Genomic DNA, 23464 nt, shown 5'->3' with positions numbered 1-23464 from the left:
CAGCGACGGCGCATGCGCGGCGGACGGGGACGCTCCCGCCCGTTCCTTGCTCGGGCTGTGGCTGAAGGGCGCCGGCGCGCATGCGCCCTGGGACGGCGTTCGCTTGGCGCCAAGCGTGCTCTGAGGCGGGGGGGTTCGTGAGGGAGGGTGGGGATGGTTGTCCGGTGTAGGCACACGCGATGGCTGCCCGCGTCTCCGCGGCGGTAAAGCGGCGGCGGGCCGGACCCAGGGGCGTTGCCTTCGTGCGTGCCCCGCGGCGGAAGGGCCCGCGGGAGCGCTCTGGAGCGGGTGGCAAGCGGTGCCAGAGGGAGGTTAAAAATCTATGTTATGGAATTGGAAACGATCAGTGCGGAGCGCCAGGAGGGTGAAAGGAGGATTGAATCCGGGAATGTGCTCGGAAGTGACGGGATGGCGGGCCGCTGGCTCCTCCTGCCTTCTGGGAAACATTAACCCAGAGTTCTGCCGTCGCCTGGGGGTGAAACAGGTTAGAAAGTACCTTGAGGAGAACAGCGTAAGACGAAGTAGGCGCACACGGCAATGCAAATTCCCATTTTTACAGTTGATGCGTTTACAAACCGGCCATTTTCTGGAAATCCCGCTGCAGTTTGTCTGCTCGAAAATGTAAGTTTGAAAAATAACTACTTTATGAGGGACTGCAGAGACATTTACCGTTCTGTACTTCACCTCAGCACTCAGCGCTGCGTCAGGCTTTGCTTCCTTTATTCAGGAGTTCTGCTGGCAAGCGTTGTTTGCCCTGGCTCCAGAATACAGAGGAATTAGCACAGAGATACTCTTTTTCCATCAGAACTATTTCGTACAAGACAAGCTGTGTATTTTTTTGTGGTTTTTTTTTTTAAGAAATATCCTGCTTTTATTCTGATTTAAGTAAAAAAGAACTTAATTTCTTAAACCAGAGGATTCAGAATGAAATCTCTGAAAGAAAATACAGTAACGGAGGATCAGTACCCAATAGTTTTGAATGAAGTGTTAACAGTGTGAGTTTTGGGTTTAGTGTGGGTTTTTTTCCCCCGTTTTTTTTTTTTTTTTTTTTCTTTCTATGGAAGAAAAGAGGGAGAGTATAGACCTGGATCTGATTCTTTTACTGTTAGTGTGTCAGGTTCAGCTTTAGCCAAGTTTAAACAGCCAGTTTTTATTACTTCAAAGTTTCATGGTAGTTTTAGTGCAGTTCGCAGCAGTCATCCTCCTCATCAAGGTGTTATGAACAGTTGGTACTGAATGGTCCACTGTTGACAATTTCGACCAAAAGCTAATTATTAAACTGGACGAGAAATTTATAGGCCTTGTATATTAATTGTATAGTAAAACTTGATGAAAATTGTAAGTATGAAAATATATGTAGAGCAGTCAATGGCAATAGCTTGTACTGACAATACGAATCCTTTCTAAATGTTCCTAAGCCTATTCAGGTCTCGTACAATATAGCCTACTTGCTAGATCAGCTAAAGTTATGACAGAACATTTCACTTCAGAGGTATTTTTGCCCTCTAAAATCTAAATACTCCCTTGCAGAATGAGCTTGCTTTAAAACTATGAGCTTCTAATTGCATTATTAATATATTAATTTTATGTTATTACATTAATGTGTTGTGAGGGCAACTTATTTGCATGTTGCCTTTGGAGTGTTGCAATTTTAAAGTTTTTTTCTGCATTACTTAGGGCTAGAGGCTTTAGTGTCAAAGCTGAGATTCAGTTAAAGCAGAGATTCTAATGCATAATTTTTTGCTAAGCTCCAAGAAAGCATAGTGCAGCTAGCAATATTTCTGGTCTCTGTTCCCTTCAGAGTCTCAGCAGACACTTTACAAAAACCGTTGGGAGTAGTGCAGGAATGGCAAAATAAGCCCTTTCTGTGTTTCAGAAGTGCCACAGGATGGCAGTATTTCTATAAAGTTCTATTGTTTTTAATAATGTTTTGGTTGGTCTTTGTTCTGGTTTAGTATCTTTGGAGTAATTGACAGAACTATTTTCCTGGAATAAAGGAGAGATGCTGTTCCTGTAAAAAGTTAGAATACTGTTTCACCTAATAGAATTCACTCTGCAAATACAGGTCTATGATACATATCAGTCATTGTGTCATATCATTGACAGAAAAGAATTAAAGTTATTAAGGGAAATAAGTAAAGTTAGCAGGGCTAATTTTTATCTATCAGAGGTTGAACCGGACCAGGTCCACTCAGTACTTTGTTTCATTTATGTTTCAGTAATTTAAAGATCAGATTTTCAGAGCTGGCCAGTCAGCATAATTGTGGGGAACGAGCAGTGGAACAAGGGTGAGGTAGAATTTTATACAATTACTACAACTCGTGTATCCTGGGATCAGCATTCACTGGTTTAAATCTGCAGGCAGTTAGAGCAGAATGTAGTGAGCTCCAGCAGTTTTGTTTTGCAATTTAACTCCTCTCAGCTTTTACTGACCTAGCATATTGTTTCTATTGTTTAAAGAGTAGTATCGAGGGTACAGCTGTAAGCACTGATCAGCCATCTTGGCCATTGCCCTAGCCAGGAGTACAAACTTCTTGCTGGCATGGGTTTTTCAGAGTTATAAATAGAGAGTTGTAGTTATTTTTAGGTTATGTTAATAATGACTTCTCAGTGTGACTTTAATCATAACTTTAAAAAAAGATTTGTGTTCATGGAAAGACTAAGTTTAGGGTTTTTGATGATTTTATCTTCCATGTATTCCAAGAATTTGTAAACTAATAGAACAGACATTAGAAATGCCTATGTATCACAATGATTGAACTAGTTATCCCATTTTATACTTAAAGATTTTTTAAGTCTCAGAAGGTATTTTGAACTAAAAGTGAATCATGTTTTATTACATGATAGAAAATGAAATTAATTTATTTATATGACGGGTTGATTCTGCATTTTTTGGCCTGCTTTTAATTGGATTTGTTGTTTCATCATTAGGACTTGGATGAAGGTTTGCACCAAAAAATCGCAACAGAAATGAACCTTTCAGAAACTGCTTTCATCAGAAAACTGCACCCTGGAGATGATTTTACAAAAAGTGAGTGGTTCTGTTCAACCACCAAAGTCTTTTATGAGGGAATAGGAAGACACTGGGGGGGGCATTTATAAGGAATGGTGCTAATTTGTATGACAGTGTTGTGGTTTAGCCAGCCAGCAGCTAAACTGCCATGTGGGTTGGTCTTGCTGCCTCTTCCCACTCCGCTCAGTGAGGGGGAATAGAGAGAAATGTAACAAAAGGCCTGAGGGTCGAGATAAGAACAGGGAGGGATCACCCACCAACCATGGCCCCAGGCAAAACAGACTCATCTTGGGGATAAATCAATTTAATTCCTTAGTGGTTACTTGAGAGGATAACAAAAAAACAAAGCCAGATCTTAGTGGTTACTTGAGAGGATAACAAAAAAAACAAAGCCAGATCTTAGAAAAACACCTTCCTCCCATCTTCCCAGCTCTACCTCCTTCCCCAGTGGTGCAGGGGGATTGGGAATGGGGAGGTTGCAGGTCAGTTCGTCACATGTTGTTTCGGCAACTCCTTTCTTAAAGGAGGAGGACTCCTTACACACTTTTCCCCTGCTCCAATGGATCCCCTCCTCATGGGACAGTCCACAGACTTCTCCAACATGAGTCCTTCCTGCAGGATGAAATCCTTACCCATCAGATTGCTCTAGTGCGGGCAGAGTCATGACTTCTTAGGGACCTGCCACCCGCTCTGGCGTGGGGTCTTCCATGGACTTTAGATGCATCTCTGCTTCATCGTCAGTCTCCAGCAGCATGGGGAGTCCTTCTCAAGCCGACAGTCTACAACCTCCCTTAGGCACAGGCGTCTCTACTCCAGCGTGGGGTCTTCCATGGGCTGCGAGTGGATCTCTGCTCCGCTGTTAATCTCCATGGGCTGCAGGGGAGGCACTTGCCATCTCACCACGGGCTGCAGGGGAATCTCAGCTCCAGCAGACCTTCTCCCACTCCATCTTCACTGGCCTTGGTGTCTGTGTAGTCGTTTCTCTCATATCTCAGTCCTCTCTTTGCTACAGCGGCACTGGACCCAACTGGCCCAATGAACCTTGGCAGTGCCCCCAGGAAGAACTCCACCCAGCGGGCGCCTTGGGAGTGGGGTGCTTCAGAGCTCTCCAGGCTGCGCCGCCGTGGCCATCTCCAGTCGAGTGGCAGTGGCCCAGTGTGGGCAGCTGCCTGTCTGGGAGACCGGGGTGGGGGGCCAGCTCCCTGCGTTCCCCTTCTCTTCTCTGTAGATCCAGCCCAGTTCAGGCTCCTTTGTCCCCGTCTTAAACAGGGAATTCGCAGAGGTGCTGATTAGTTCGGCCCTGGCCTGAGGGGAGGGAGTTCTGACCTGGCCAGAGACTGGTCTGGCTGCTTTTGGAGCCTGGGAAGCTTTTTGCAGCTTCTTACAGGGGCTATCTCTGCAGCCCCTGGCCTATTACCAAAACCCTATCACATAAACCCAGCACAGCCAGCCAAAGCAAAATTTGGAGTTGTGATCTATCTTAAGATAATAATAATTAGTCTTTTGCACATGGATTCTTTAAAGTGTTTGTGCTGCATATCAAATTAATTTTACAATATACATTTATTATTCATAAATTAGACCATTTGTTTTAGTGCTTTTTACTAAATAAGCAAGTTGTATGTAGAAGGTCTCCTAAAAATATTATGCAAAGATCCTTCAGTTAATGCTTCCATTACTGCTGAGATAATTTCTTACTATACAAGCAGAATAGAGACAGAACATGCTCATTCCGTACACACAAGACTGCAAATCTTACAAACTATGTGTGGAGCCAATACTGGAAAATACAGGTTTCGAACAAAACTGGGAAATCCGAAGTTGCCCAAAACAAACATATCAGGCTGCTCATTTGATTAGTTTGAGCGGAGGGACTTCACTGGAGTTCTTTGGTACGGCATGTATATATGATGGGAGAGGAAGCAGAGAGACGCTAAATAAGATAGAAATGTCAGACACATACAGAATCCAGTCAAAATCGCTCTGTGGATGAGTTTTCAGCTGAATCCGCTCACTTTGCGGTTGTGTGGTGGCGTGAGCCGAGGGGCTGGAATCCCACTGGCCTGGAGTTAGATGCCAGGTTAAGGTATGGTGTTGGCCTGCCCTCGCTTTGACACGACATAGTGGTAGAGATACACAGCTTTGGGGTTGTTTGGTGTCTGAAAGGGGCCCTACAACGGTATGCAAAGGAACTGTTTGTTATCATTTGATTGTTTGTTCAGGGAGTGGAATTTTGTACAGTCTTTGTAATTAAAAGAGGATTTTCTTGAGGTGGTAACGATCATCACTGACTCCCATTGTTAATAAATTGGAATGCGTTTTAGGGTTAGACTAAGTGCTTGAATCACGAGATGATAATGCTTTTCATTTTTCATGTCAACATTCTTCATGTTAACACCTTGCCAGTATGTTTAATACATTTGTTTATTTTCAAGTCATCCATATCCAACAGCATATAAAACACTGGCTTCTTTCTTGTTGAAGTGCTTTTGATATTAATGGGATTAGAGCTTGTGGCATTGGACATGCAGCTGCCAAAGAGGTGCACAGGTTTTTTTTGAAGGAATTTAGTCACTGAACTACACCTGAGAATGCGTGTATTTGAGGGGTGGTGGGAGTAAGAGGAGACCAGGAATGTCAGAATGTCATTTATGAGACTATCATCTGCTTCTGGAACATCAATTGGTGTAGTATGGGCTCCTGGACAAAGAGTGTATTTTTGCAGGAGTATGAGTTTGAGATCAGTGCATTTCATTTAATTTTAATTTTAAAAAATCTACATTATTTTAGAGATACAGTAATTCAAGATACAAGATGTCTTCTCAGTGTTAGTACAACTATATGTCTCAAACATCCAGGCGGGTGTTCTGGGTCACAGTTTGTCTGGCTCTATTTGGTCCATTTCCTTCTGCTTTCAGCCACCATTTCCACTTGGGGGAGTGCATTAACACCACAGGGCAGGCTCACAGCTGGGTTCCGTGTCTGCCGTGTCTCAGAGCACTTGTCTCCCATGTCCATTAGTTTCATCCACTGGGTTTTGTTGGGATTCTATTTGTTTTTGTTAAATAGGAGACTCTGACTTTAATGCACTAATTTTTCACAGGGGCAATGACAAGACTTGTTTGTTTTTTTTTTTAATATCATTTGTTTCTTTTGGCACCTTTTAGTTGTGTTTAGATGGTAATTATTCACTTGAAATATATTTTCATAAGCATCATCTTAAATGCCATGGTGCAAGAACTCTGCAAAAACTACAGGAAACCAAGTATAGTGCACTTGGGTTCCAATTTTTTTAAACAACAAAGAGAAATATGATTTCTAGTGAAAGAAGGGTTAGTATACTTTAGAGGCTTTTACCAGATTTGCTTGGAGGTTTAAGCAAAATAATTCATAATTGACCTAGCTCTGGTACAGATTCCATCATACCAACAAAACTATCTTTAGTACCTGAAGGGTACCCTAGGCTGCAGCTGTATAGAGATTGTGATTTCTTAGGACTCCATAATACAAAAGGACATGGAGGCTTTATCTTCTAAATTCTCTACTTCATCACAGATTACCACAAATACCACAAAAATCACCACTAGCAAGTATACCTATGATTAATAAACTGAATTTATATGTATCTTGCTCAAGCTATTATGAATTATTATCATTGATCAGTGGTATAGCAGGAATCAATAACAGCAGCAAGAAGTATGTATAATATTACGGGTTGCAACAAATTTATCTCTAGTCAATAATTAAACTTACCAATAGTATAACAGTAGATACACTTACGATAGATTGCTTATAGGTGTATATGTGGTACCAAGGACATTAAATAGATTCCAGGGAGGATGAGAAACAGAGCCCAGAAGGGGACCCAGCTATCCCAGGAGTGCGAGGACAAACCAAACCGAGCCCAGAAATGGGCCCAGAGAGGGACCAGTAAAACAAGAGTGTCTCACTTCAAAGATGATCTGTGTCATGGAGTTTGGAGTCAGCCGTGTGTCGCCAGCAGATGTCCGTGATCTTATAGAAAGTTCGTGCAGACCTGTTTAGGAAAGGGAAAAATATGTGCAGCACAGAAAGCTCTCAGAGACAGAAGCTCCGCTTTGGGTAAAAAATTAGGTAATTTTTGTATTATAGAGATTTAAGAGGATGTAGGACAACACCGCCTCAAGAAGCCAATAGATGCTGTTACTAGTTTTCCCCTGGAACAGCCAATAGATGATAATGATGTTTTCTGTTCTCTCAGACCAATTTTTATTTTTCCAGACTGTTTTCCTGTTCTTTCAGTTAGTACAGCCAGTGACAGTTATCCAGTCCTTATTTTCTGAGGATGTTTTCCCCTTTTCCCAGACTGTTTTTCACATTTTCAGGTGACAAGTTACTGTTACGGTTTGTTGGTTTTGTTTTCCATGGACTTTAGATGCATCTCTGCATCGTCATCAGTCTCCAGCAGCATGGGGAGTCCTTCTCAAGCCGACAGTCTACAACCTCCCTTAGGCACAGGCGTCTCTACTCCAGCGTGGGGTCTTCCATGGGCTGCGAGTGGATCTCTGCTCCACTGTTAATCTCCATGGGCTGCAGGGGAGGCACTTGCCATCTCACCATGGGCTGCAGGGGAATCTCAGCTCCAGCAGACCTTCTCCCACTCCATCTTCACTGGCCTTGGTGTCTGATGATATCTCAGCATGTCTCTCATATTCTAGCTACACAGCAGCGCTTCAAAGGTGCCAACTACACTTCTTGGGGATGCTTCGAGTCTCCAGGCGTAGTGCCTAGGCCGGTGGGCATTTCTACTCTGCAGCCCCTTTGCTCTTGTAACAAATATCTTTCCTCTCTTAGTGGTAGTCTGTTGTTGCCCTGACTCAAAAGCAATATTTGTTCCAAAATTGGTACAAACCGGGTTCCTACGAGTGTGTTTAAGACCAAGACTGATTATAACATACATTTTGATTAACTGAAATATCATCACTCTCTATAAAGTTTTGAGATAAATTGAAGAAATAGACTTCTTCCACTTAATAACACTAAATAAACTTTATTTTTAAGGTTCTTGCTTTGGACTCAGATGGTTCACCCCAACCAATGAAGTTCCTCTCTGTGGTCATGCTACACTTGCAGCCTCTGCTGTGTTGTTTCACATACAAAGTATGTTTACAGGCTATTTATTACTATAACTTTTTAGAAAATTTACTTCTAAGCAGTAAGCTCTCTGCTTTCTACAACAAAGGCAGTTAAGTATTCAGAACATTTAGAGATCACATATGAAGATACCTGAGGTATTGTCTTTTACAACTGCTCTGTAGTCTGATGCCTACCCTCGGATTCCAATGCCCTACTATTGCTCTTGTTTAAGAAAAGTGCTACATATGCAGATATCATCTGGGAGAGGTACAGTAGAATTTGATGAATAGGGAATATTGCTCTTTCTGCTAAAAGGAAATTCCCATTCCTTCTTGCAACATGCAGGATAGATTCACTGGCAAGTGCTGTGTTTATTAGCCTCAGCAGATTATTTAGTTGGGAATTTTGCCTCAAAATACATGTTTACTGTAGTTTAGCTGCATAACTAACTTTTTCTGAATATGCTGAACGACTCTAAGAGCTATAATAATTTAGATTCAAATTCTTATGTATGATAATGTTACAGTGTTCTCTTTCTAGAAAACACAAGTTCGATTCTCACGTTTGTGACGCTGAGTGGGGAATTAAAAGCCAGACAAGTGGAAGATCGTATTGTCCTAGACTTACCACTTTACACAACCTACCCACAGGTCGGTCAAAATTTTATTCATTAAAAGCTTTCAAGGAAAGTACATGTTTATGTATGTATGTGTGTATCTGAGTATATCGGTCTGTTTATAGTTGGATGGATACATACACATATATGTTCTGGTTTTTACAGTGTGTTTTTGTTGGTTTTTTTTTTTCTTCAGGTACTTCAGGAAGTAGCAGAGTTAATAAAGGTAAAAGCAGAATCTATATGTGGTCTTAGAAGCACGTTTATAGTAGCCATACTTGTTTTTATGTATTGAAATGGCGGAAAAGTGGCAACATGGCATTGCTTGATGTACTTCTGAGCTTGAAACACTAAACTTTAAAGGTCTGAGCCAAGCAGCTCAGGAAGTGGAGTTCTCCAAAATGGTGCCATTGAACTTTTGCATCCCACTACCGTTGGCTAGAGTGTCAGTATTTACTTCAGTAGCATTTTCAGCCTGTTGTATGCATGTGAGGGCCATCCAGTGTCTTTACCCTCCTCTAGGTCCCTGAATTTCTTTACAAGTTGAAATATACAGAGCTCTTAGCACCTACCCGAATCCATTCATGCACTTAGTGCATTTACTTTTCTTGTTTGCATATACTCGTGGGCTGCATGACAGACCTTGCATAAGACCCGTTCTAGCAGGGAATTTGCTTGACAAAAATGTTAAGGAAATAATATTTCATATTCCAATGTCTCTTAACTTTTCCACCAGGCGGCTGTTGGTGACATGATTGTTCAAGATCTCCGTTATTCTCCTGACACAAAGAAACTCTTAGTCCGCCTCAGTGATGCTTATGAAAGGTGTCTTATGCTTTTTTTTTTTAAATAATCAAGTGTGCTTGTTTAACCTCTGTTCCTTCCATACTAGGCTCTTTTATCTAGTTTTAAAACAGGTGGTTATTAAACACTCTGATTTAAACTCCTGTGTTAAATAGTTATTTTATCTTCTCATGTGAGCTTATGGAATCAGCAAAGCTGAATAAGATCAATCTGAAATGATCTCCAAGAAAAGCAGTTGTAGGAAACAGTTTTAACAATGGTGTGTTTTCCCCATCCATCTGAGTTAAAAAAAGACCCCGTAACCTAGCAGGAAATTAGGAGTCTTGTTTCTCAGATGAAGAATTAATAGTTGCTTAGCTATAGGGGTCCTCTTAGTAAGACAGGGCACGGTGACAGAATGGCATGGATTATTATGCTTGTTTGACTGTAATCTGTTTACACGTACTTAACAGCATTGTGAGTAGCTTTATAGAAGAAATTCCAATTCAAATGATTGGAAAGCATTTGTTAATCTCAGAGAGCTGAATTTCATTGTTAAGTCAAGTAGGATTTGGATATATATTGCCAAAACACAAGTTCTTTAATCAGGCTAAATTACTATTATTTTCACTTGAGGTTTGGCCTAACTAATATTTAAAGATTGGGCTAGTGGGGAGACAAAAATATTCTCAGCTGAGTGCTTACTGGTTTCACTCTTTCAGACTTTATTTTGTAGGGAGGTATCTACAACTTCACAGGCTTGAGACTGTTGTAGAGTGCTTTATAATTCCGCGAAGATCTGGATGGTGTTAGTTGTTTGCTTGCTCTGAAAGGAGGTAGAGTGCTTATTCTTTGCATTCTGTAGTGATGAAACATTTATTTCAATGATTAAAATGTTGAAACAAAAGTGTACGTTTTTGTACCTAATATTCCAGGTTGTTCTGGTTTGAGAAATAAATAGGAAATGCACGGCTTGAACTTTTTTCTCTGCTCACCTGGAGTGTATTATGCTCAGGGTAGTCTTTTGTCAAATGGCATTGGGAGGACAATCTTGTCTCCTCTAACATTTTACCACACCTGTTTTGAGATTATAGAGAAGATGATTTTGTAGTTTTCTGTTTCTGTTTCTTTTCAATGCTTAAATTAATGTGAAATGAAGAATATGGGCTATTAAAATTCTGTCATTATATTCAAGGTCTGTGTTGGAAGAACTGCAAGTGAGTGCACAACGCTTTTTGTCAGTTGAGAAGACGGGAAAGGTCAAAGGACTCATACTCACTCTTAAGGGAAATTCCAGTGGAAAAGATAAAGGCCATGATTTTTACTCCAGATATTTTGCGCCTTGGAATGGAGTTCTGGAAGACCCTGTTACAGGTATGTGTTTGTTTGAAAAGTGACTCTTACTCTTGTTTCGTTTCAATTAGGAAGTTCTTATTAAACTTCATGAATCTGGTTTTGTACCTTGGAGTCTCTCTTCTCAATTACTGTTTGTGTGGACAACAGGAGTGTGCTCATTAAACCGAAAACTTTCATGACTGATGCCAGCTCATTTAGAAAAAAATTAGTTTCTCCCTGTCATCAGGCCAGATATTCCTGTGTCTTTTTCAGGTCTTTTCCCTGAAGTATTCCAGTTAGAGAAAGGTGAGAGACTAGTTTGTTATTGAATGAGTATTGCAGTAGAAGTTCATATGCACTTCTGTTGGTGTTCTGGGTTGTTTTTTTGTACTTCAGCTGAGATCTCCTCTCGTTTCATGACACTTACTGTGGATATTCTCAGGCCTATGAATAATATGAATTCAGCTAGTTGTATATTAAGGGGTGGGAAGGCTAGTTCTCTGCCCATTCGCTTGATGTTCCACGCAGTAGGTGTGATGATGATTGCTGCAGAATTATGTTATTTGCTTAGGCATCAGTTAATCATAGGTTAATTATTAGTCAGCTGAGAACTTAGTAGAAAATGCTCTTTAAATGTTTTGCTAAATAAAGAGAAAACTTTCTTTATTGGAATGATGCTTGTTACTCAGCAGTCCTAGCAGAAAGAAAGGTTTACAAAGAAATATAAGCCATGTATTTCAGTTATTTTTTAAGCTTTCAGTCTTTTTTTCCTAATAAAGCCAGGTACAGAGTCTGGTAGGCATATCTAATCTCAGAGCTCATTACTTAGGATTTCTGGGAAGACTAGTATTGCTATGTAGGAAAAGCTAGCAGTTTCCTGTATCTGACATTTTCCTGGGCTTGTTATAGCTCACTGTTGGTTTTCTTCCATATTTTTGTGTCCTTTCATTCACAGAAATAAGTCTTTTTATTGTATTGCTGTATACTTTTAACGGTGCCATGGCTTTGTATTATGTTTCTTTTGTAATGGTTTCTTAATAATGCTGCGTGTCCTGGTGTCCTTGAGCCCTGATAATTATAGTTGCTTCACAGTAGGGTTTCCAGCAGAGTGTCTTTGCCCCAGCAGCTAATGTAGACCAAAGCAGCATTTCTAACTCTGAATCTGAGAAATCATCCTAAATTTTTAAGCCATCTGTTGGTCAAGAAACAAAAAATTGGTCTTTTAGTTTTCAGAAGCAGTGGTGAGACCTTAAAGGTCTCCTTGAGTTACATCCTGATACTTACAAGCATTCAACACTGAAAAAAACCCTCAGGTTTTATTGTTAAAACTGTTGGGAGAGGCAATACTTCTGTTTAACACAGTGACTTATATGCATCTATTCCTATTCTTAAAAAATATCCAGAAGCCTGTTTGGATTTTTGATGGGTAGCTGTTCATGTTTCTTTGAATAGCATCATGTTTAGATGTATTTTGAATTTAATATTTTGAGATTGTTATTAGGAATTGTCACTTTTGGTGAAGTTTTGAGTACTTTGGCTTAAGTATTTTAATCAGTACTATTTATCAATTCTTACCAGTTGTGGCTAATCACGAAGCCCTCACCTAGGCAAAATTTCTATTGAAGCCAGAGAATGAGGAAGTAATACTGCTTTATTGTAAATAAATGAAATGTTAAAGCCTTAAGTTCTATCAGCTGTGCAAACTCTTAGGAGTTTTTGCCCTAGGCACACACGCAGCATTTGATTTGTTTGTGGCATTTACATTTTGAATGTGCTTGCTCTATAAGATAGTGATTCTAACTTAATTCTGTACTTTGTTTTCCAATTTCTTTTAAGGATCTGCCCATGCTGTTTTAAGCAGCTACTGGTCAGAGCAGCTGGGGAAGAAAGAAATGCTTGGTAAGAGAAACTGTTTTCTTGCAGAGCTGCCTGTTTATGTAAAAGCTACTCACTAAAAAAGAAAAATTACATTACTACTACAGTCCAAACTGTAGCAATAACTCTCTATCCATTTTCTCAATATGAATAGAATATTATATCATATATATTTAATAAATTGTTTTCTTTCCTACCCACCAACATGACACATCATGCCTGCAGGGAGTTTGAAGTCTTGCTTTCTGGATTGTAACTCTCTGCAGTTTTTAATCTCAGCTTTTGGATTTTAGTTCTCCAGACCTTTCATCATAACTGAAGCTTGGGGAACTTCAGATTGTGTTGTTTCTGTGTTTTGATTGAATTTTCCTTTACTTCCTGGTCTTTATGGCTTGCACTTTGGGTATTGGGAAAAGATACTGGTATTTTCATTCACAATATGTACTTTTCAGTAGAATCCGGACAGTGTTTTCCTTTCCTCTCGTGTATATTAAGATGAGATTGAAAAAAGTCATACGGTTTCTGTGTTATTTTGGAATTTTCTTGAGAATTACTCCAGGTTAATCCCTTCAGTGACTTCTTTAGGAAACTTAAGTGTTTAGAATAGCTAGTGTTATTATAGCTAGATAAGAAGAGATGATATATTTTTAACATTCAGATTCTACTTACAGAATGTGCTTTATAGTACTTTGATACATCCATGTATTTAGGTATGAAGATCAGTTTTCCTTAGGATGATGATCTTTTCCATGGTAGGAAGGAAGGATTTAAGAAAGAATAGTCACTTATGTTACAAGAACAGAAGGAACGTGACTGACGTTAAATATATAAGAATGGGGACAAGATACATTGGCAAATTTTATTTGTTTGTGATTTTATTTTCAGTCTTACTTTTAAATGATTAGGCCTTAAAGGAATTTGAGATGACTGGACTTCAGAAGTCAAAGAACAGATTTACTGGTATTCTTTCAATCAGTGAGAAATGTTTATTGGTCCACATATTTTTTGTTAAGCAAGAAGCTGAAGAACTTGGTGGGAAAAAGTGAGACACTGCTAATACGTGACAACACTAGATAAAGAGGCATTGGGTGTCTGTTTGCTTCTTATGTTTCTAGTGCTTTGCCAGAGAATGGAAGAACAGAAGCAATACGAAATACCTTAGTCCCTGTCTGATTCCCTGAAAGGGGGCAGGGGATTACAATTCCTTCATGCACCTGACAACAAATAAGTCTTTGATGACATTTAGTGTAGAACAGAGATTGGATCCTTGATCTGATAAGGTTCCTTGTCCATAAAAGTAATCACTTTTCCAAACAAACAGCTGCCTTGAATATAAGCCTTCCTTTATTTGGTCAAATGAAACTCAAAATGGATTCTCTTGAGAATGATAAGCTTTTTAAAGGATCTCTTTGCACTCCGCAGCTCAGTACAGTAATCCACAATGACTGAGACCTTCTGCATTGTGAATTGAAGGAAAGGTTTAACATTCTGTTTCAAAGATCTCGTGTTTGCATTTGCATCACACAAATCTGTGATAGTTTCTATAATGTTGGGGGAAAATTTCAATATATTTTCTGAAGAGGAGAAACTGTCTTTGGTAGTGCATCCTTATGGACTGGCTGTTTCTCAGAAGATTTTGACATTTTTGGATGTTAATGTGGAATTTAGAACTCTTCTGTGCCATCTATAGGCACTGCTTCTTTAACTAATCGAACAGACAGGAATTTCGTCTGTATTTTTAGGTGATATATGAAAATGCAAAACAAGTAGAAAGCATTTTGTATGTGCTGTGCCCTTTCCTCTTTTAGAGAAACTATCTCAAACAGCAAAGGCAATCGATACTGTCATCAGCTTCTTTAATGTGTTGAGTACAGAAAAAAATCCTGTCTTACCACAAGATAGATTTTTTTTTTTTCCCCCAATGTTTCATGCATATATGTCCTCGAACTTCTTTGTGGTAGAAATAATTCAAAACAGATTTAAAGAGAACAATTTCATTTGACATCTCATCAACATGTGGTTTCTATGTGTGTTTTCCTTACATGCACGTGACTGAGGGGTATCAGGTAGTACTGGGGCGAATTCCATTACTAATGAGATTATTTGGAAAGGTGGCTGGCAATCAAGAAGATTCCGTATCACCAAAGATTAATAAATAAGAGCATCTTTTAACTTTTTAGAAACCTTCGCAGTAGATTCTGTAATATCCGATACCTTTTATTGCACGAATAAAGGAATATTTTCTTCCATAAAATTAAAGATCTGTTAGTTGCAAAATAGATCAGATATGAAATAATATAAAAATGAGGAACATGAAGTCTGTTGTCAGATCTCTCTGACTATTGTGACTGCAAGGAGGAGGTCAGCTGTGTATCTGCTGAAGTATCAGACATAATTTCCTGTGTTAGGGTTCTCTTCCTACTTTTATTGGACCAAATTTTCAAACCACTACCACCTTCATCACCTGCAAAGAGAATTTGCTGGTCATTGTACAAGGTAGAATACTTTATGATCTTTCTTGAAACTATTTACATATCCTTGAATTTAAGCTGAGTGTTAAATCAGAGTTCAGTATCAGTCCTTGCCTTTTTTTCATTTGAAGAGTCTCTGCAATATTAAAAAAATTAGTCTCTCCTGTCAGATGTATAGACTTTCATAATTACTAATGAATGCAATACTTATCAACTGTCTCTGTATCCAGCCCTTCACGTAATTTTCATGTTTCTAAGATGACATTTGTAAACATGCATAAGGAATTCAACATATGAATCCATGAAGAAAATCCATTACTCCTCAAATTGTGTAAGCAATGGTCATTTAGATACATCTAGGCTGATAAGAAGCTCCTCAAAACAACGGGTTAATATTAGTACAAGGCCACTGGCTGCCTTGTGAATGCAGTGGTGCGTGATTCTGTGATTCTGTGATATCAGCATACTCAGTCTCACCGTCCTTGTACCTACTTTTAAACTTCACTCTGCCTCAGGTCAGTCACAGAGGAACTCAGGGCACTGTGAATTCAGCTATTCTGTATTATTTCTGCAGATCAGAATGTACATATTTATTTTTATATAAAACATATATAAAATGCATATATAGTGTGAGATATTCCTTGTAAATACAGACGTGGAATGGACATGCAACAGCTTTGTGATCCAAAAGGCAAGTGCACATCGGAGGTGCTGGAATGCCTCTGGAGACATTGCTATTAAATGAAATCCTCTAGTTATTGAAGTGTTCCGTGCAGGTCTGTTTACTTCAGACAGTGTGAAATATCAGTGCTTTTGTGCGAGTGAAAGAAAAGATGAAGTATTATTTTCATATAAGCTTGGGTAAAATTTTCTTTTGTGTTTTTTTTTCTTCTACTTTGAAGGTTTCTTTAAGAATAAAATAAAATGGACCAGCATCAAAATAGTCTCAGTAATCCTGCCATGAAACTGACAGCACTGGTTCCACGTTTAAAGAAAAAAAAAAAAAACCTGAACCAACTTCTGAAGATTTAAAATAATTAATCTCTTTTATTTAAATCTGCTGTCATGAGAGAGTGGAAGAGTTTAGCTGTATATCCCCACTTGGCAATAATAATTGATCAGATTTTGCATGGTCTGGATCTAAGTGTCCAAAATATTCAAATTGAAGGCATTAGTCCATTTCTAGATGTTCTGACAATTAAAAAACAATAACTGGTAGTTCTATAAATGGAAAAGAACAGAAAGTATAAATATCAGTCTTTCTATAGCTCCTGTTTCCACAGCTTTGGAGTGTTTGCTTTGTCTGATAATCTCATATACTGCTAGAAGGAAGAATTTTCTTGTCAGATGCGGCTGAGAAATTGTAAGCATACAGTATGTATGCCATCTGTTAGAGATCCTATGCTCTGTCGGGATCTGAATACAATCTCTGCCCAATTTACAGACTGTGGGTTTGTGAGGAAAAACATGCCCTTTTGCTTTGAGCAACTTTTGTGGTAGTTGGAAACTCATTGAGTAAGGAGACTGAACGTTAAGGCCTCGTCATCTGTTTACAGCCTTCTACAAAACCAACACTATACGAAACTCAAACCTTTGCTAAATGCCATCTGAACCAGACCGTTTGCTGATCAAGTGGTTGTGCTGCTAAAACTGGAGTACTGAACAAATCGACAGACTCCATGTGCTAAGTGAGCATTATCATCCCACCTGTATATGACTAAACAGTTGAGGCAAAAGTTTAGTTTTGTAATTATTTACCAGTGGAAGGCAATTTCTACTTAAACTTTATCCATCTGTATTAAATGATATATTCAGGATTATATAAATCAATAGCTGTTCCTGTCTGTGTAAGAATTTGGTCTCAGTTTGTGACAGGTGAAGCAGCATCTATGTTTCTTTGTAGACATCTTCCACTGGCTGCTTGAGTTTTGTTTACCCGTTAGCTACACATATTCTTTGAACCTAGTGTCTACTTCAGATGTTTGTAGTGGTGAAGTGGTTCTTCATTCTTGTGCAGATATTACTCAGCGTTATTCCTTCTTACCTATAGAAACTGTCCATCCCATGAATGGGAGAATTCAAGACTTCTGTAGATATATAAAGGAAACTTGGTTGGCTACATCACAGCAAACTATCCTTCCCTACTGGTATTAACTAGCGTCTTCTTCAGGCTCGATAGACAAGTTCTAGTCTGAGATATACCCTCAGCTAATCTCGGTCTGTAAAGGCAAGCGATTCACCCAGGGTGTCGCTGGTACAGTGCTTGCTTTCTGTAGGCAGAGGCTTCATTTCCCTGAGTTTTCATGGACTTTTAGATAATTTGTGATAGATACTGGTTTTTTAACTGTGAATTCTTGTTTCCGTTTAGCTTTTCAATGTTCTCGCCGTGGAGGAGAGTTGAAGATCTCACTGCGTAATGATGGAAGAGTTGACATTGCGGGGCAAATTGCTATTGTATTAAAAGGAAACCTGACTTTCTGAAGAAATTGACACTAACAATTTCATCTCCCACACCTTCAAGTTATTCATGTTATACTGATTGTATCTTAGCTCTAGGCAGTGAATCACCACTGTTCTCAAAAGTCTTTGATTACTTATTGTCCATTTTAAAAAATTGCTTGAAAATGCTCACTTCTAATCTTCAAGATCCTTGCTATTGTTTTCTTCACTTTCATCTTGCCACTTCATATGTACACTGACCTCAGAAACCGTCCAACGACACCTGTCTTGTTTTTCTGCTTTTAAATGATTCTTCTGTTTATTTCCAAATTCCATGTTAAAAGCCATTCCTGCTTCCTGGATTGAATTGCAAACTTTTCTGAGTGATAAAATAATCAAACTTTTTCCATATTCAGTCATTCTCCATGAAATCTGACTACAGTCTTTAAAAAAAAAAAAATCTTTTTTCTGTCATATATTGAAATGATGCTCATACATTCATCAATTTACCTGAATTAAAATATGAAAAAAAATATAAATGGTATAGAAATGTGCTTTATGGTTCCCTTTTATGAACAGTATTTTTCAAAGATGAATGGCATTGCAGTGGCTGATAGTACTGCTGCTTAGTCAGTATTTTTAATTAAAGTTTTAACAGAAAGATTTATGAGATTGACATAGTGATGCATGTAAAACTGGTTAAAATATGAAAGAAAACTTCATTGGTTACAGCAATATGATTTAATTTTCAAAGACTGAAGATTTGCTCTTAAATTGAAAGTTTCTTCTATAGTTTGCTTCATGAAATATACTGCTTTCAGATTTTGTCACTTTTTCCTTTAGTGTTCTCATCTTTCTCTGGACTTAAAAGGGATATCGAAAGTTGTTTCAGTTACTCTAGCTAAAATTCTCTTTTCCCTTTCAAATCACTTTTGTCCTTAAGCTTTGCTTTAGTTCCTTTTCTTTGCAATATTTCAGGATGGAGTATTTTGAACTCAGAGGCATTTTCATACTGTGGGAGCAGCTGGATGTCAGCCCTTTATAAGTGATGAGGAACGTAATTGTGCCAAGTTTCTCTATTTCCAGTTATTTTGATTTTTATCATAACTTATAGCTTACATCTAACTTAAGCTCAAGTAGCTGGAGCCAAATAACAGTGTGAAAATCTTAGTGTTCATTTGAAATAAAAGTTTCTAGCTCTTCCTGCTGCTCAGAACACACCAAAAATGATTTAAATGCACTACAAAGCTCAAGAGCCAGGTGGCAAGTAAAAGGAATCGCCAGATGGAAATGCATTATGTTATTCCACATTCCATCTTGCTGAAGTTCATGGACCTGAAATATAGTTTATAAACACGGACTCATCATCAGATGCATGACATGGCTGCGGAGGCAGCTTGATGGGAATGTTGCAAAGGCATGTTTAGCAGCCACCTTGGCCTTGCCTTCTCACAAAGCAAACTGAACACTTGCCAGCAAGCAACCTGGTTCTTCTTGTTGATCTGCTGCATTTGCTGCTTCCGTCTGGCTTGCGCAAGGAGTGAATCTGTCCCATAATCTGAGGTGCTTTGGAAAAAAACAACCCTCCTTAAGAATATAAATGAACTAAAGAAGCAATTATTGTTCTCCTGTCCACGTTTAACAAATGGACGGTACAATTATTTTTTTTACTCAAGGGGACTAACAGTGAGCAAAGTCCAGTAAATTTTCAGTATACTTGCTATCTAAATTTCCTGACCAAACCAGTATCTTTGCTGCTTAATGCATTTTTTTTTTATAGTTTACTACTACGACGTCTATATTTCTGTTCTGGATAGAAAAATCACCAGAGCTCAGGTGGGAGACTGTGCAGTAATGTGTTTGTAATCAACAGATTAGTTAATCAGCCATGATTTATTAATGATGAATTAATTATACCTGATTGTGCAGTTCTGCTGCCTAAATGGAGCTTTAAAGGAGTTATTTTATTAATCATCATTGTGCTAATTGCAGACACTTACAGAAGGATTGCTAATTAAACATGCAACCATATGCAAAACAAGCAAGGCTGCTGAGAGTGGCAAGAAAAAGAGCACTGATTTTCTGAGTAGCAGTTTTATTCTCATGAAATAGCGTGTAGTTGACCTGGTGATCCTAATTACTCACTGAGACTTATTTTAATACATTGCGCGTTTTCAGTCAACAGTAAAGGAAATGATTTGTGACAAAATCTGTCCATCTTTCCGCATGCAAAAGATAGGTTGTGTGAACTTCAAATAAAATTACTTAGAATTCGTGTGGCCTTGTTTCACGTTTTCATGTGAAGCATTTACCTGTTGGTTTTGTTAGCTGTTTCTAGTTAATCTAACTTAACTATCTTAACTTTGAGCAAGATCCTGAATGCTGAGTTACCTTAGCACCAAGTGAACTGTCTAATTACACTTGAAATGAGGATTCAGACTCAAAATCGCATGAGTTCTATATCACGAAAAACACGAACACAGTGATGTTTAACTAAGTTCATTTCCAAGAGCCAAAGCCAGCACGGAAAATGCAGGCAGGAAACAGTACATAGAGTTAGGTTTCTGTGAAGATACTACTATAATTTGAACAAACATTAGTGTCGTTTCATCTTCAACCCATGCAGCACAATTTTTAGGTCCTTATAATGCCAAATACCATCTTTGAGTGCTATAGAATTTCATGCAGGCTCCATCATCATCATGGACTTTCCATGGACTCTTTTAATGCAAGTTGCTAGGCTTTCTTCATTGATGAAATAAAACTTTGTTCAAGAGAGAATTTTCTGGAACCGCCTGTATAATATTGCAATCATTAATATAAAAGTTTGGAATTTAATGTATCTCTAAGAAAATAGTTAGCTTGCATTATTTTGATTAAAACATTGAATCAAAAGTTAAGTGAAGATACTAAGTGGGGAAGGTTGGAAAAATGCAGTGTCTCTTTGTTTAGTGTTTCTGGTGCAGAGGATTTGCAGAACTGTTTTGCACTGCTCTCTTAATTAAGACCGTAGCATAGAGATGTGTTGAACCAAGAGCAAATTATGTGAAGGGAAAATACAATCTCAAAAATTCCTGTGTATCTGAGAGCTGTTTATCACGAGGGCATCCAACAGAAGGTCATTAAATTACAGGCCACTAAGTTTTGAGTAAATCCCTGGCTAGATCCAACAGCCAAAACGTGAAAACTTAAATGCACGTTTGCTCGTTTTACTTCTTTGGTGTGTGCCTCTGCAGGGGCACGGCTCGTGTAGGGGCCAGGAAGAAAGCACCGTAACCACGAGGAACGAAGCAAAATAAGAAAAAAAAAATATTGAGCAAAAGAAACCATATAAGTTTGTTGCTATGGAAATGAATGTACAGCAAAAAGGCACAAAAAGAAAATGGGAAGCCATTTTTTTATTCAATAAGCCATTTAACTCAGATTTGCTCAAGGGATTAATGAAAATACTTTGCCTTTCTTTTGTGTTATCTAGATGAGGACAGACAAAAAACATATATTGAAAAGTTGTTACCAAAATTGGAAAATTTTGCAAAAGGTGGGAATAAAAGATCTCACGAATGTGTACACAGCAAGGGGTCATAGAAAGGGGCCATGTGTTCCAGAAGGGATAGGAAGGGAAATCAACAACAGATGAGGCAGTTATTTCTGGGAAAGGAAAGATTTCTTTGTCTCAGTGTTCATCAGAGTGACAGGGACACATGCCAGGAACAGAGGGAAGCTTCCCAGAAGTTAAAAAAAGGAAACTAAATGAAAATTAAAGGTGATGCCAGATCAGGTAAAAATTAAATTAGTTCAATTAAAAACTGAAAAATCTGCCAATTAAGCAGTTTGATTCTGACTTCTAAATCCCCGTCCTCCCCCCACCAGAGGCATAGATCTGTCTTTAAAGTAATTACCAGACTTAAACAAAAGACAGAACAAGGGATTTTTCTCAACTGCTGAGTCACTGTCCTTTTATTTCCTAAAATTTACTACCAACCATAATTATTATTTTTCGAAAGAATGGGAAAGTGGAATAACAAAACCCGATATATTACCAGATAGCCGAAAAGTGAAAATCTTTTCACCGCTGGTCAGTTTTAGACTAAGACTTTTAGTTTGACTTAATGTCTAAAGCAGAATGTGAAAAAATAATAATTTCTAGCTGTCGGCTTCTTTAGTGAGAGATTATCTTTTACTTGTGTTTTTGTCTTACTGATTGGCAAAGGAGGACATTCCCAGATTTTTGATGTAGTGAATCGTATCAGCCTAAATTTTATCCACTTTCCAGTGCTCCGTGACTTTTTTTGGTGAAATGTCCAAACCAAGAAACCGCTTTCCTATATGTAATTTTTGCCCTGTTAAGAATTACGGGGTAGATAAAATACTTTAAGCAAACCTAAGAAAAAAAATCTCAAGAACATTTCTAGAATTGTGAAGAGGCAGGAGTGTGAAGGAGATGAAGTAGGTCTGTGAGAAGCAGCAAGAGGAGAAGGAGGTGTCATGGCTGTATAGAGACTCTGTAATATGTGAGCATGGTTAAACCACTTAAGGGCATGTCCTCAGTTTTTGCCACTAGTTGAAGTTAATGATCCAAAGACAGTTTGTATGATCTGGGAGTCAGGTTGAGAGATGTTAGGCAGGAGAAGAGATTACATAGATTATAGTAGAGCTGGAACAGAGTATGAGGTGCAACAAAGCCAGGAACCTGAACTTGAATCTAAATGTATTCTCTGCTGACCCTTGACTATGTTTTGGATCCCAACCAAAGGGGATTTACCAGGCTTTCCCACCAAGCTCGATTCAGATGGGAAATTCCAGCTGGCATTACTGAATTTTTCTTTTGTTTCAGAAAGCTTCCTTTCTCCATAAATCTTTATGGCTGTGAACAGAAATAAATTATAATCTTAACAGCTATGATAATTTCAGTCACCCATAGGCAGGAGGAAATGGCTTCTTTCTGAACAAAATAATTCTGTCTTAAAAACAGTCTTTTGGGCTTTAATATGTTTATACGTAGTAGTTTTCTGAAGATTTGTCTGATTGACTTCCATATTTAACATCACAGCCTCTGTTCTTACCTGTATTTTTAAGGAGCATGGTTATTAGAACGTTCAGAAACCTTTCAGCAGTTAGCAGTTAATAGGAACAATAAACAAAGTACCCTCTTAATAACAAACTGCAGGCATTTTCTCAATAAATTTACAATTTCAGCAGAAAAAAAAAAAGCAGATTAAAAGGAAACACCTGCTCCTGTAAATTACTATGTTGCAGGTACCAACCCAGGAGACTCTGCAGATGGTTCTGTATTTGCAAACCTGACCTCACCGCCCCTTCATCAATCTCTGACTGATTGATTCTCTCCAAAGTAGAACACACCATATCCCAAGGTACTAGGAGACACCTTTGAATTAGTCCCAGTCAGAATACCAATTAAGTGGTACTTTTGTTTCCTTGTGGAAGTTCTTAACAAAGGATTCGGTTGTCTCATCAAGCACTAGCACTCACTAAAAAGGTGGTACAGTCAGACAGTTCCAGGCAGAGCTCCAAAGGCAATTGTACTTCAGGAGGTGTGATCTTTGCTAGATTTTCAGCTGACTGGGAGCGTGGATTAAGATGTGCTCTGCCCTAGGATTTTTAGATGGACAAAAAGAAGGCAGAATCTTGATCCTAAAGTGGTATGATATGAATTCATGACTTCAGTTAGCCTTCCCTGCCAAACAAGAAAAAGTAGAAGAGAGATCGTGAGTTCTGTGTGTTCATTTCCTCTCCTCAACTGTTTTCAAGCATCTTCTCTTACTGAGACCTGACACTTTTTGTGCTGGTCTTTTCTTA

The 23464-nt window shown here is 38.6% G+C and overlaps 1 protein-coding gene across 3 annotated transcripts; it reads left to right on the top strand.

Annotated features, from left to right (window-relative positions):
* The first annotated feature begins 516 nt into the window (after positions 1 to 516).
* Positions 517 to 18129, top strand: PBLD (phenazine biosynthesis like protein domain containing). 3 transcript variants are annotated; one of them, XM_009988069.2, is made up of 9 exons: positions 517 to 621; positions 2932 to 3031; positions 8054 to 8152; positions 8669 to 8778; positions 8941 to 8970; positions 9481 to 9569; positions 10723 to 10901; positions 12699 to 12761; positions 17577 to 18129. In XM_009988069.2, the coding sequence occupies exons 1-9, from the start codon at positions 538 to 540 to the stop codon at positions 17687 to 17689; spliced, it is 867 nt and encodes a 288-aa protein (XP_009986371.2). In that variant the 5' UTR covers positions 517 to 537; the 3' UTR covers positions 17690 to 18129. The 3 variants fall into 3 exon arrangements, with proteins under 3 accessions (XP_009986371.2, XP_086472781.1, XP_086472780.1); XM_086616655.1 differs by lacking the exon at positions 17577 to 18129 and adding an exon at positions 16111 to 16175; XM_086616654.1 differs by lacking the exon at positions 8941 to 8970.
* Positions 18130 to 23464: the final 5335 nt, after the last annotated feature.

Source organism: Tauraco erythrolophus, chromosome 9 (assembly GCF_009769465.1).
Source record: "Tauraco erythrolophus isolate bTauEry1 chromosome 9, bTauEry1.pri, whole genome shotgun sequence".
In the NCBI taxonomy this organism is placed as follows: domain Eukaryota; kingdom Metazoa; phylum Chordata; class Aves; order Musophagiformes; family Musophagidae; genus Tauraco; species Tauraco erythrolophus.
This window is presented reverse-complemented; position numbering and strand designations above follow the sequence as displayed.

Excerpts from the sequence above, each read along its gene's own strand:
- PBLD (XM_009988069.2), top strand. The coding sequence starts at position 538 with ATGCAAATTCCCATTTTTACAGTTGATGCGTTTACAAACCGGCCATTT. Across the intron at positions 8,153-8,668 it reads TGTGTTGTTTCACATACAAA|AAAACACAAGTTCGATTCTC; the intron begins GTATGTTTACAG and ends TTCTCTTTCTAG. Across the intron at positions 10,902-12,698 it reads TCTGGAAGACCCTGTTACAG|GATCTGCCCATGCTGTTTTA; the intron begins GTATGTGTTTGT and ends ATTTCTTTTAAG.